The 13231-nt window shown below is 37.7% G+C and overlaps 1 protein-coding gene across 2 annotated transcripts in view; it reads right to left on the bottom strand.

Moving 5' to 3' along the window:
* The window catches only part of Iqcm (IQ motif containing M), a 526054-nt gene that overhangs the window by 431108 nt on the left and 81715 nt on the right, over positions 1–13231 (bottom strand). For both annotated transcript variants that reach the window (XM_048438238.3, XM_087900344.1), the window contains exons 3-4: positions 7960–8034; positions 1625–1707 (exon numbers count right to left, since the gene is read on the bottom strand). In XM_048438238.3, coding sequence (XP_048294195.3) covers positions 1625–1707; positions 7960–7996 — 120 coding nt within the window. In that variant the 5' untranslated portion in view covers positions 7997–8034. The remainder of the gene's footprint in view (positions 1–1624; positions 1708–7959; positions 8035–13231) is intronic.

Below are 13231 nucleotides of genomic sequence, written 5' to 3'. Positions count from 1 at the left end.
CCAATAAAATTCCCAAACCTGTCTTTGCTAAACTGAAAATCATGCAACATATATGGAGTTTTGCTGATGTGGAATTCCCCTCTGTATGCTGTGAATCTGCCTTATTGCCATGAGTTAATAAAGAAGCTGTTTTGGCCAGTGACTTGACAGAATATAGCTAGGTGGGAAAACTAAATTGAATTCTTGGAGAAAGAAGGTGGAGACAATAAGAAGCCATGTAGACACTGCTGGAGACAGACACCTCCACTGGAGTCTGCCCAAATTTTGCCTGTAGGCCATGACCTCATGGTGATGCATGGATTAATGGAGATGGGTTAGTTTAGGATATAAAAGCTAACTAAAAATATGCTTTTGCTATTGGCCAAACAGTATTGCAAATAATATACTTTCTGATTATTTCAGGAGTCTGGGTGGCTGAAACAAACGAGCAGTCTCACACAACAGTATGCTGCCATGAAAACCATATTGATAACAGTATATAACTTTTCAGATGTGTTTAATCACTTGTTTCTTAATTTTGACCAACATATGCAGTGGAAAACTAATACAGTTCCCAATCTCCGAAATGTGATTGTCCATACAATATCTGCTCTAAATACAGATATGGCTTGTTACAAAAATTCAAATTGTTATCAGTTCTAACTGTTACCAACTCAAGATGTCAATAAGATTTTGGTGATAACTATTGTTTTTGTCAGATAAAAAAATAGGAATACAATGATTGTAAAAATTTCATATAATTCTCAAAGCAAGTCAGATTTCCAAGGTACATGTCTAACCCCAAACCCATTCATCATATACGCCTTTACTAATATGTCTATTACTAAAAAGGAAATATAATTAAAACAATTTAAACTTTTAGAGAAAATTAGCATTATTTATAAACAGTATTTATTATATAGCTAAAACTACCCATGGTCATTTTCAGCAAAAAGGTTCACCAAAAGAAACATAAGCTAAAAACACATTCCTATTTCCAATAAAAGAAACATTAAAATTCTGCTTAAAACTCCTTAAGATCCCCTTCCTTCCCCTGTGTGCCTAAAGATGCACTTGTCACATAGCCTCCTTGTCTTCCCTCAGACCTGTGACCTGTCTGTCTGTGTCACCTTTTCTCCTTTCACCATTCCTGAAACCTCACAACTGTTTGCCACTCTGCATATTCTTTGAGCAAGGCACAACAGTTGTTGCTGAGGATGCAAGATTCAGAAGAGACAGTCTCCCTGCAGGGCCTACAGGCTGGCAGGAGAGCTCTAATGCAAAGTGACCTAAGAGAAGACAGGCACACTCATGTCATGCTGAGTCCACAGAAGAGATACATTGTGAATTTCTAACTTTAGTTTTGTCTAAACAGTGTTAAATGGATATTTACTTAGGATAATAAATACAAATAAGTGTTAATACGATGAAAAATTGTATCAGATGTGCAGACTAAATGCATACATAATGGATAATTTTCAACAGTAAAATTCTTGTTTTCCCATGTCACCTGAGTCAATTGTAATAAAAGCTACTGAAGGCGTCATTCCCTTCCTCAGAGCCTGTCACCCTCTGTGATAAGCAGTACAGTATTAGGTACTTATTCATTTTTTAATAAAATACGCTAAATAATGCAAAGTACTACCTCATTTATTCGTTTGTAATGTTGGGCAATAAGAGATTTTGCTTCTTGCAAAAAGTCTTGCTGGGTGGTTTCTAATACAGGACCTAAAACAGAAACAAAACCACTTTTTAAAAATGTAAGTCTTCATTTTATTTGTTTGATTTCTGAGACAAGATCTCAGGCAGGCATGGAATTTGCACAGCCTCTGAGGTGCTGGTTACAGTAATTACTTATACTTCCTTAATTAAGGTGGTGAAAATAAATGATGAAATGTTGAGGGCAGTTGTGAGTTTTGTGGGATTCTATAGAAGGATGGTCTAAGTGGTTTTTACAGTCAGATTCAAAAGAAATTAATGATTTTTATATAATATCTGCTATTTAAAAAGAAAACCTAATTTATAATGGTCAGGTTGATGAAAGAAGTGACCAGTTCCCATGGTGTAATGGTTAACCCTCTGGACTCTGAATCCAGCTATTTGAGTTTGTATCTCAGTGGAACCCGTTCCTTGAGCAAGAGACCTGGTCAGTCATTCTCATCAACTCAGACCATGAAACCCAATATAAATAGGCCACCCATGCATGCTTCAGTATTGCTGGGGGCATGTTTCATATAGTAAATCCTGAGTATCATCTTACAAAAATTATTAAAATGCATTTGGGGCATAAAAAATGTTGACTCTTACCCTGTTGACTAAGTGACTAAAGCATATGATTATATATATTTTCAGAGTATATTTAAATTATACCTTGTTGATAAGGTAACAATTACAAAGTAAAATGCCAAAGTAAATCTGTAGGACTAACATGCATAAATATTCATACCTAGTGGTCTGTAGTTTTATAATAATAGTGCTTATCTTATTTCTATTTTCTTTTTTTGTTTGTTTGTTTTTTGTTTTGTTTTGGTTTGGTTTGGTTTGGTTTGGTTCTGCAAGACAGGGTTTCTCTGGGTAACAGTCCTAACAGTCCTGAAACTCACTCTGTAGAGCAGTCTGGCCTCGAACTCACAAAGCTTCACCTGCATTTGCCTTCCCAGTGCTCGGGTTAAGGTGGGTGCCACCACTGCATGGCTTCCCTTCTACTTTCCTAAATTTCATAATTTCCTTTAAGCAAAGCTAAAACTAAGCTGTCTGGCATGCACATCATCCTCACATATCCTAGTCTAAGAGTCCATTCGTAAGTATGCCCTTCAGAATTACCTGATTCTGGTATTCAGAAGTATTGCCCAGCTTCCTCCTCTTAACCTGGACTTCATAAAATTTTAGGTTGTACCTCTACATATTAGCTTTCCACTGTGTGGGCTAGCCGTACACTTCTCCTTTGTATATCTTCAAATCAAGGTTCCTCTCTCTGTTTACATCAGATTTTAAGCAATTTCAGAGAACTTGCTCTGTTCAAGTGAAAACATGAGATTCCTTCACACCACCTGAGCTAGGAAAACTGAAACTCCTGTGTTACAGGTGGAAATACAAATACAAAAAGGAATAAGCAGCTCAGAAAAGGTGTGGAAATGTCTGTAAAATTAAAATGCATTTATTCTGTGATCAAGCAATTTTACTTCCAAATATGCATTATAGAAAATGAAAACATGTTCATAAGAGATTTTAATAAGATTGCTTACAGCAACTTGCTCACAAGCCAAATTGGAAAAGACTCACATATGTATAAATAAGAGAGTGGAGAAATAAACTGGCTTATATTCATGTGATAAAACTGTTAACCATCAAAAAAATAAAAGAAATGAAATTATCCACATGCACAGCATGGGAGTGGGTCTTAAAAACAGCATGCCAAGTTAGAGTAACATACAAATAGAACATACCGCACAGTTTCCCTTATATGAAGTTCTAGGATAAATAGAATCCTCTATGCTATGAACAAAACAACAGTGAATCTTTTGGTAGAGCACATTGGGTGAGAAGTCCCTAAGGGGGGGCATGAGAGAAACATCTGAGATGATGGCACTATTCTGTACCCTTGTGCGAGCATGGCTGTAACAGGCTTTTATAACAATAACAAATCTCATAACACCTAAGATTCCTGCACTTCACAGCTTGCACATTTTACATTAACAACAATGCAGTTTAGAGTTAGGGAAAAAACAAAACTGCCCCAGTATGGATGCTCACAACACCACTTTACTCTGTGACATCATGGGCCTCCAGGAACGGTATAATCAAGTCTGAGGACTGGAGATATGCAGGAAAATAGCAACCAGAAAGTAGTCTCCCTCCAAAGTACTGCGTTAGGAAAGGAAGAAACTAAAGCTGCTCTGTTGGGATAAAGAGCACAAACGTTGTCCCTAAAGTCCTGAAGAACTCCACGTGTTCCTTGCTCCCTATGCTGCCTCCCTCAAGGCTGTATATGGACGTGCTGGTAAGTCATAACCAGATTCCCAGTCCTCATGCATTCAAGGGTGTCTGTGTACATCTAAGGACCATTGTTGGTGGCAGTTTTCTCTTTTCAATGAAAAATACTTGTTGAGATTCATGTATGTGTTCCTGAAGAATTGTGTATCACTGGTGCAGACCAAGCAATCTTTGATGTCCCAATCCAGAGCCCTAAGATCGTTGTCCTCACATAGACTTCAGAATATAAAGCTGTCAATTTCATGAAACTGCAACTAAGATAAAATTCTACTTTGAGGGATCTCTAGCCGAGCACTCTCTTCCTGAAGGAATGGAACCGGCTGATGTTCCCAGTGTGGCTCCGAGGTTTGTACTTTTTCTCATTCTATGCCAATCCTTTCCAGCTCCAGTTATTTTCTTCTGTTGTAGGTGAATTTCCATAGTCCCCAAAGTTATGGATAAACGGGATAAACACAAAAGCTATGGAAATTTTTATAAAATTAAAATATATTTACCCTGTGAACTATTTTACTTCCAGACACAGGAAATGAAAACATATCCCTAAGAGATTTAAATAAGAAGGCTCCCAGCAACTTACTCATAATTCAAATTGTAAGGGTCCACATCTGTATCAGAGAACAGAGAAACTGTGACCAATGAAAAGGCAGTATATCTTTACAATTTTTCATAATAAAAACTGTCATCTGCCAGTTACATGATTAACAAGTCTTGTTTTTTCTGAAAATGTGACCTTGTATAAACTATAAAGTGTTCATTTCAGCCAACACTTTAGAGATGATGCCGTGCTCACTCACAGACAAATCTCTGAGCTGCTCTTTGCTGCATGTCTGCTGCCCCCTTGATGCCACACTCCTAGAATACCTTTTGTTGACATTCATTCTAGGTCTGTCATTCTGCTTGCATCTTCGGTGTCACCTCATACACTGGTTTCCCCCTTGTAACTAAAAAACAACTTTTGATAGAGAAGTTAAATTCTCAAGATATAATTTTCTCCCTAGCTGAGCCGTTTGTCGACCTCAGTGTACCTGATCTTTCCATGCTCAACAGTGCCACATATCTGCTTTCAACTATAGAGAAGCCCACATGCACTCTGGGCACCCAAAGGCCTTCTTGGGATTAGCAGGCGGATTTAGATCCTGAAGTCCTGCCACTTCAGGTTAGACCTGTGGTTAAGCCGTGGAAGACAGCAGTGGAACAAGGCTGTCTTTGATGAAATATTTGATGATAAAGCAGCGGAGCAGACAACAAAGGCCATGATTCAACAATTTCCCACGGACCCTGAGGCGACTCTGCTGAGGTCCTCAGCACATACATGCTGTCTTCAAGCTTGCCTTTGTCACCAAAGGTGCTCAGTCAGCTAGTCTGATTTCTGCTCTAAATGAAGTTAGTTTTGAAGGGATAGTTTTCCATGGCAGCATAAGAGAATTCAGATCTCAATACAATGGGAAAGGCTATGCTAGAGTTATTTCTTCATTCCTATGAGCTCCAAGAGTAGGTCTATGTTCAACAGGTGAGGCTAAAGATTTGAACACTAAACTACCCTGATAGTAATGGTCCGTCCATCAATGTTTAACTCTGATAGTAAGGGTTTATCCATCAATGTTTGAGCTTCCTGCTTCTCTGATACAGAAGGGTAAGGATGTAAACCTGACGTTCTTGTATATCTAAGTGCACATAATAACTGAAATGACTAAGTTGTTGCTGCTGGTCCTCCTACACTAAGACATCTATATGTCATCACATTTGTAAACACAGACCCACCACATACAGAGTAACTGAAGAAGCTGCTGTCCTGCTATGTTTTAATTTAGTTTGCTCATGAACCTATTTTATTTTCCCAAGCCTTGGTTTTCTTCTTGGTAAACAAGGATAATATGTTCTATAAAGCTATTAAGGGAGTTGATTTAAATCTTGTCTGAGAACATTTAGCTACCAGACCTAATATATATAAGTTTTCCCAATAAGTAATTATTATTACTGTATTGCTGTCATTGTACAAAATTTTTTGGTTAATTATATATTCATCCTAAATAGGATCAATAAATTATTATTTACCCTGAAGATGACTAATATTTAATTTCACTAATCAATTCTTGTTTTTCAATAACAAAAAGACAAATAACCTCCTAATTTATTTTTAATCTTCTCCTTAGTTATAGACATTTTATCTAAAATTAATGAATTAATATGCTCACAGACAATAAAAATGTCATCTTTGAGATTTTCTGTTATTAAAAACCCAAAAATAACTAGCAAATTTTTAAAAGCAATAATAATATTTTATAATAAACTAAGTTTTAGAGATTGAAATGACCAAATAAACTTACCTGATATATGAATGCAAATATTATTTCCAAAAAAAATAAATGCACACCTTTGATTCCAAAGGTTTGGAGTCACATAAAATAATTTCATACATTAATCTTTAAAAAGTCTCATTCTTCGTAAGACTGGACTGAATGCTAGCAATGTGATATTTCTCACACTGCTGTGATGTTTCTCACACTGCTGTTCTGCTGAGCTACTCCAGTAAAGCTCCAAGCTGAGCTACAGAAGGAAAATCTAGTCATGGAAAGTATGACAGGGATTGAGCAATCTCTTGACTGCATCCAAACAGCCCCAGGGCCTTGTAAACATGTACTTTTCAAATCCATGGCTTGCTGCATTCAGGTTTCACCTATTCCCAATCAAGACTTGATTTTTCAGGAAGGCTTTGCAAAAACTTGCTAAAAAGATAATCAGAACTTTATGGTCACGTGGGTGACGATCTTGCATGTACAGTTCTGACTAAATCTCTGACTGCCTATGTGGCTGATTCACGGAACTCAGAAAAGGCACTCTCAAGCTATGTGTATTGGCACATGCCAGTAATCCCAACATCCAGGAAGCTGAGGCAAAAGGGTTTGAGACCAACCTGGATTATATTTGTAAGATGTAGTCCCAAAATGTAAAAAACAACCCAAAATGTGTAAAATCCTTAGGCACAGTGGGACTTGATTCCATATATACTCATTAAGTCCCCATTAAGTATCCTGTTCAGTGCTAAATGTACTCAAATGTGATAGTAACTGCACCTGTTTCTAGCTACTATCGAGCCTAGGTTTTTTTCTATAAAGAATTTATAAACAAACTCTGTGACATTTAGTAGAAAATATACTATAATACATAACAGCATAAACTACTGCTAATCAGCTCACCATGAAAAATATTTACTTTAAAGAGTTAAAACTTTCTATTGCACCACTGTAGAAATTTGAAACATAAATGTCTCCAGAGAAATAACCGAGTGAGACGGATCACAATTCAAGCAGTGACTTAAATCTGTACTTCATTAATTTCATAAGTTGTGGGAATCCTTCCTCTTTCAGTCAGAGCAGCGCAAACTCTGGTTTTCCATTCTTAAGGTCCTCCTAAGCTTTATTTTAAAAAACATAACCTTTGGCTAAAATAAACATATATCTATCAGGTAAAAACCAAAATGTTTCAATAAACGCTCATGTAGAAAAGGTCACTTTCTAAACAGGTAAAAATGATCAGTTGCAGTCATGACGCTCATAGTTTCTTTCACCAGACTTGTTTAGCAGTGGATAGCCTCACAGCATGAGTGGACAACAGACTTGTTTAGCAGGGGTGGCCTCACAGCATGAGTGGACAACAGACTTGTTTAGCAGGGGTGGCCTCACAGCATGAGTGGACAACAGACTTGTTTAGCAGTGGATAGCCTCACAGCATGAGTGGACAACAGACTTGTTTAGCAGGGGTGGCCTCACAGCATGAGTGGACAACAGACTTGTTTAGCAGGGGTGGCCTCACAGCATGAGTGGACAACATGTTGAGCCTTTTCCGGTGGACAGAGGGTGAGCACGTTGTCGTGAGTCATGCTAACTCATGGCTTGTTCTTGGAGTAATTAAATCAGAGGTAATGGCTCTTCAAAACGTTGAGAGTGTCTTGCTCTTCACATGAGTTATGTACACATGGGTACTCACCGTCTGCTCCTTCACATATGGCCTCTGCAGTTGCCATGATGGACAGGTGGGCTGATCCTCTATGAATGGTGAACTCTGTGGTTACATGAGTGATAAAGACATGATGAACATTTGTTTTTAGCTATTTCTTTTATCCATAAATAAATAAAATGAATGCCCAACACTCTGATATTTTGTTAATCTGATCTAGAACTTTCAGCGTCCCCTCTAGTTTATGGAGTGTCTGTATACATTCTACCTTACTGGTTCCAAACCACCTGTGTGAGGGTTTGAACATTTTAAAATTTATTCCCAAAGGTTCACGTGCTGGAAGCATGGCCCACAGTGTCACAATGGGCATGTGAAAGATTGAGTGGATGGAGTGAGACGTCTTTAAGTCAACAGGAGCATGCAATCAGAAGAGGCAGCAGAGCTACTCTGATCCCCTTGGTTTCCTGTTTCTAAGACATGCGGGATCTCCCACTTTCTCATGCACTCCCAACTGTGAGGAGTTCAGCCAAGAGCATCCCCACTGGGGCTGGAACAAAGTTAGCACCTCTGAAACTGTGAGCTAAATGAACTACTTTTCTTTATAAATTGAGTTTGCTAACACAGAACCAGGAGGTAGGAAGAAAGCAATATTTGAGTCATTAGGCTACGCATCCCTCAACACAAATCATCAGAATCCAGGAGTTCTGCGATCCCTGAAAACTCAGTCTCGAACCTTCCAGTGCCAAAGCATGTGATCTTTGTCAACTCCTAACCTACCCGAGCCCTACTGCCTCATACAAAAACCTGAAGTTTTACAAACAGAAATTTCATCTATATTTAAATTAATTCTCAGAAGGCAATGAAGACAACAGATGGTCGCCTGGTTCTTCTGATGTGAGGGGGCCTCAGAGTCTGCCAGCATGCACCTCCTCTCATCTCTCCTTAGCCAAAGGCTAAGAAGCTCCAGGCCCAGAGAAGTTCAACTTAACTCTTTCATAAGATGGTTGTTGTAGTTAGTTCAGTAATGGTCAAGCAATAACATGTTAAAATGTTTCTACTATTTCCATTCTCATCTAAAATATTTAAATATTTAAGGTACAAAAGAAAGTGATTTATTATTGATTATTTTTTTGTTTTATTTAAGTTTTAAAAAGGAGATGTTAAACTGATAACTTTTAAACCCCTCACATTATACTTTATAATTATTTTTGGTGTTCTACTTGGTTAAGTTGTAACCTTTTTTGAGCCCTTTCCTTATTATAATGGTTCAAAGGAAACTGGATTGCAGCCAGGGAAGCAGGTAGACCAACTGCAGGTCTTCACCACTCCCTCTCCTCCTCCAAACTCAACCTCCCATTCTCATCCCCAGTTCTGTAGCCGAACACCTGCTTCAGTCTCCTCTCTGCCCCTACCCCAGCTCCAGTGGATCACAGGGATCTTCCCCCCCAAACCTCCAACCCCCCACTCATTCCATTATCCCAGCCCTCAACTCCACCAGGCATTTGCCGGGAACACACAGGCTGCTGCAGTCAGAGAGGCAGGTCAGGTAGATTCCTCTCCTCAAAATCCACCACCAAAACTGGAGCAAATCACCTGACTAGGCCTCCCCCTCCTCTCTGAACCCATTTCAAGCCTTTCATGAAGATCCTTCTCCTATAATCTTTCTCCCCATTTATCCTGTTATTCCAGCTGAATCTCCATGATAAACAAACATCATCCACCAGTGGCAGATTACAACTGGGCTGGTGGGAACAGACTGACACTCCACTGTCATAGACAAGTAGATTTCACTTGGGCTGGTGTGATCTGAGTGTCACTCCACTGTCATGGCTAAGTAGAAAGACTTGTAGAGAATAAAAGGTGTAATCACTATCAGATGGAGTCATACCTGAGTAAAAGGATCAACTACTCACATTTAATTTTAGTCTTTACATAATCCAAAATTAAAAACACAAACATCTAAAATACTTTACAAATAAATAAAAATATGTTTTTATTTTTAAAGCAATCTTATTTTACTTATCAATCTATCAATCCCGTTTCCATCTCTTTTCCATCCTTCCACTCTCCCCCTCCTGTATTCTCCCCACACCACCCATCCACTCCTAAGGGAGGGTGAGGCCTCCCATGGTGAGTCAAAAATGTCTGTTATATACCTTGAGGAGGACAAGACCCTCCCCCTTGTATCCAGGTTGAGCAAGGAATTATATAAGAGAAAATACTGGAAAAATGCAAGGAATTGACCTCTTTGCTCATACTCTCACTCCTCCCACTCTTTAACTGGACTTTCTGTTTCCATCTGTTTCTGGATGAAGGTTCTAAGGTGATATTTAAGATATTCAACAGTCTGACTACAGTGCAAGGCCAGTTCGGGCCCCCTCTCCTCTATCGCTTAGGGTCTTAGTTGTGGTCATCCTTATGGATTCCTGGGAATTTCTCTAGTGTCAGGTTTCTTGCTAGCCCCATAATGGTTCCCTCTATAAAGCTATCTCTTTCCTTTCATCTCTGAGGAGTGGATGGGGGTGGGGTGGAGACTAGGTGGAGGGGAGGGGAGGAGGGGAGGGAATGGGAACTGGGATTGGCATGTAAAATGAAAAAAAAAGTTGTTGTTTTCTTTTAAAAAATAAATAAATAAAAGAAAACAAATTTACAAGGAAGATTTCCAAATGGAAAATAGGTAGGTGAAATGACACTCAAAATCCATTTGTTATTAGCAAAAAGAAGGTTAAAAGTCACAACCACATACCCAAATAAATGACTCTTTAACCAAATGTTGACAGAGACAGAACATCTCAATCATTCACTCACTACCCATTGGAGAGCTAATTATCTTTGCTAAACTAATTGAAAAAAGCTTCAAGAGCTTCAGAAGCCCTTCGGTCTCTCCCTAACGAATGGCTCATACCATTCACCAAAAGATACATGTAAGAAAAATCATAGTAGCACTACATAAAATCAAAGTAATAGAAACAACTCAAATGTCCTCCAACACAAGAATAAATAATCTGTGTATTATATACACAGTGGAAAACTTTGAAGCGATGACCTCAGACTACTATACACAAAGACAATTGGTTCTCACATATAATCCTGAAAATAGTAAGTCAACATAAAAAGGATACAATTTATGCTTTAGTTGCTATGAAGTTCAAAACCAAGCATTGCAACCTCTGAAGGGAGGTGTCAGGTCTCAGGTGAGGTCATACAACAGGGTCCATGCTCTACTAATTTCTGACATTTCTGGCATGGTGGTTTACAGATTGTTCCATTGAAAATATTTATTATTCATTAAGCTTTACTTTTGGGAGTAGTATGTATTTTCCAATATCTCATTTATCCATTAAAATGTATCCCTTTTTCAAAGTGACACATAAAAATCTGAAAATAAGCTCTTGTCATCACAGACAAATTTATGTATCATCACCTGATTCTCCTTCAAAAGAAATATGAAGTATAGAGCTTTAACAAAGCCAGAAGTAACCAGATACCTTGTAATCCACACCAGGACCAATACTAACTTTTGAATTTGTCCTTATGTCTTCCATTGACTGTATACATGGCGAAACACACATTACTACTCCACAGAAGACTGTGACTGCTGTGGAAATGGGTCTGCAAGTAAAGCTCCTGATGAGCAAATGGAAAGACCAGAGTTAAGTCCCTCTTAGGGCTGTGCCCAAATCACATAAAATCTGAACATGTAGGGCAAGCGTTTGTAAATTCAAGCCTCCAATAAGAAGACAGTAGAATCCCAGAGATGTTCTCAAGCTTGCTGTCCTAGAGAACACAGTGAAAAGACACTAGAGAAAATATCTCAAACAAGATACAAGGTAAGAATCAACACTTAAGGATGTCTAACTGCAAACCATGACATGTGCACATCTGCACACACACACACACACACACACACACACACACATTCACACACATGTGTACACACGCACACACTGCTGCTCTGGAGTCCTAATGTTTGGCATTCTTCTAAATTTCCCAAGAGCTCTGAATATGTCTTTAGAAATCTACTACTACTGAAACTTTCATGTAACTTGTCATGCATTTGCGCAATGTGACTAAGATAGTGAATTTGATGGGAAAACTGTTAACAATCTGAAGGAGAAACAAAGTTAAATACTTTGGTCCAAAATGATTGATGAACACCCCCACACAACTGGCATCAGAAAGAACCATAATTTACTACATTTTTCTCACCCCAAGTTCCCATAACACAAGAGTTAAGTTTTTATTGAATAAAATGTTCAAATATTCTAAGTATGTCTTCTCATGCACTTTATGTAAGAAGTTTGGTAATATAAGTGGTAAGCCCTGGGATCATACACGTACACAATTAACACTGTACAAATGGAGGAGGTTGCATTTAGATATTTATGAATATGTGTGTGACTGTGTATGATAATAACAAAGAAAAGAAAGCCATGAATTTGAGAAGAAGAAATGGAGAGTGAAAGGAATTTGAGAAAGGAAAGGGGAGGATGATATAATTATATTTGAATTTTTAACAATTTGTAATTAAAAGATTTTTGGTAAGAAAATTATATTCGGAACATATGTGTCCAGGAACAACAACAGAAAGCTAGTAATCCCTCATCTATGAAGCGTTCTGCAACATCAAGTTTGTTTGAAAAATATCTCATGAAGATACCCAAATCAATAGATGATAGTTGAGATATGTTGTGATATTCCTGTGTGGTCTTTATAAATGAAAACAGTGTTATTATAAAAGCGTATTTGGCTGTTAATTGCACATGCCTAAAATAGAAACCATTAATATTTTTTTAAATATTAATAATGAGTAAAAACTCACTTTACAAAACAGTTCCCTATTGACATGTTTGGGACATTTTGCAAATAGTTAAAAACAACAATGAAATATTATAAAATACAGTTTGTGATACTAGTTACAACAAATTAAATAAATTAAAGGTCAAAGCTATTAAATTATTTGAAGAGAATTGTACTCAAAAATAGTGAAGCTGAAGACCTGGTGCAAGAAATTGAAACAACTCATGGGCTCTTTCTTCCTTCTTCTCTGGAGTTTCTTTTTACTCAAGACCTTGCAAAAATTCTAATTGATGATAGAAAGTTTATATTTAAGTAGTAGCTTCATGTATTATAATTTTCAGACTGCAAAACATCTTAAGTGTTGTCTTTGAGCCCCCTTCATATGGGTGAAAAAATGCATTATGGGTATGTAAATGATTTCCACTCAGTCCTGGCTTTGCAGATGAACTATAACCAGAATGTATATATCCTGACTCTATTAAATAACAATTCCTGAAACTAA

This window comes from Myodes glareolus, chromosome 22, assembly GCF_982192425.1.
Source record: "Myodes glareolus chromosome 22, mMyoGla1.1, whole genome shotgun sequence".
Taxonomy (NCBI): domain Eukaryota; kingdom Metazoa; phylum Chordata; class Mammalia; order Rodentia; family Cricetidae; genus Myodes; species Myodes glareolus.
Note: the sequence above shows the minus strand (reverse complement) of the source record. Positions and strands in the feature narration are given on the sequence as shown.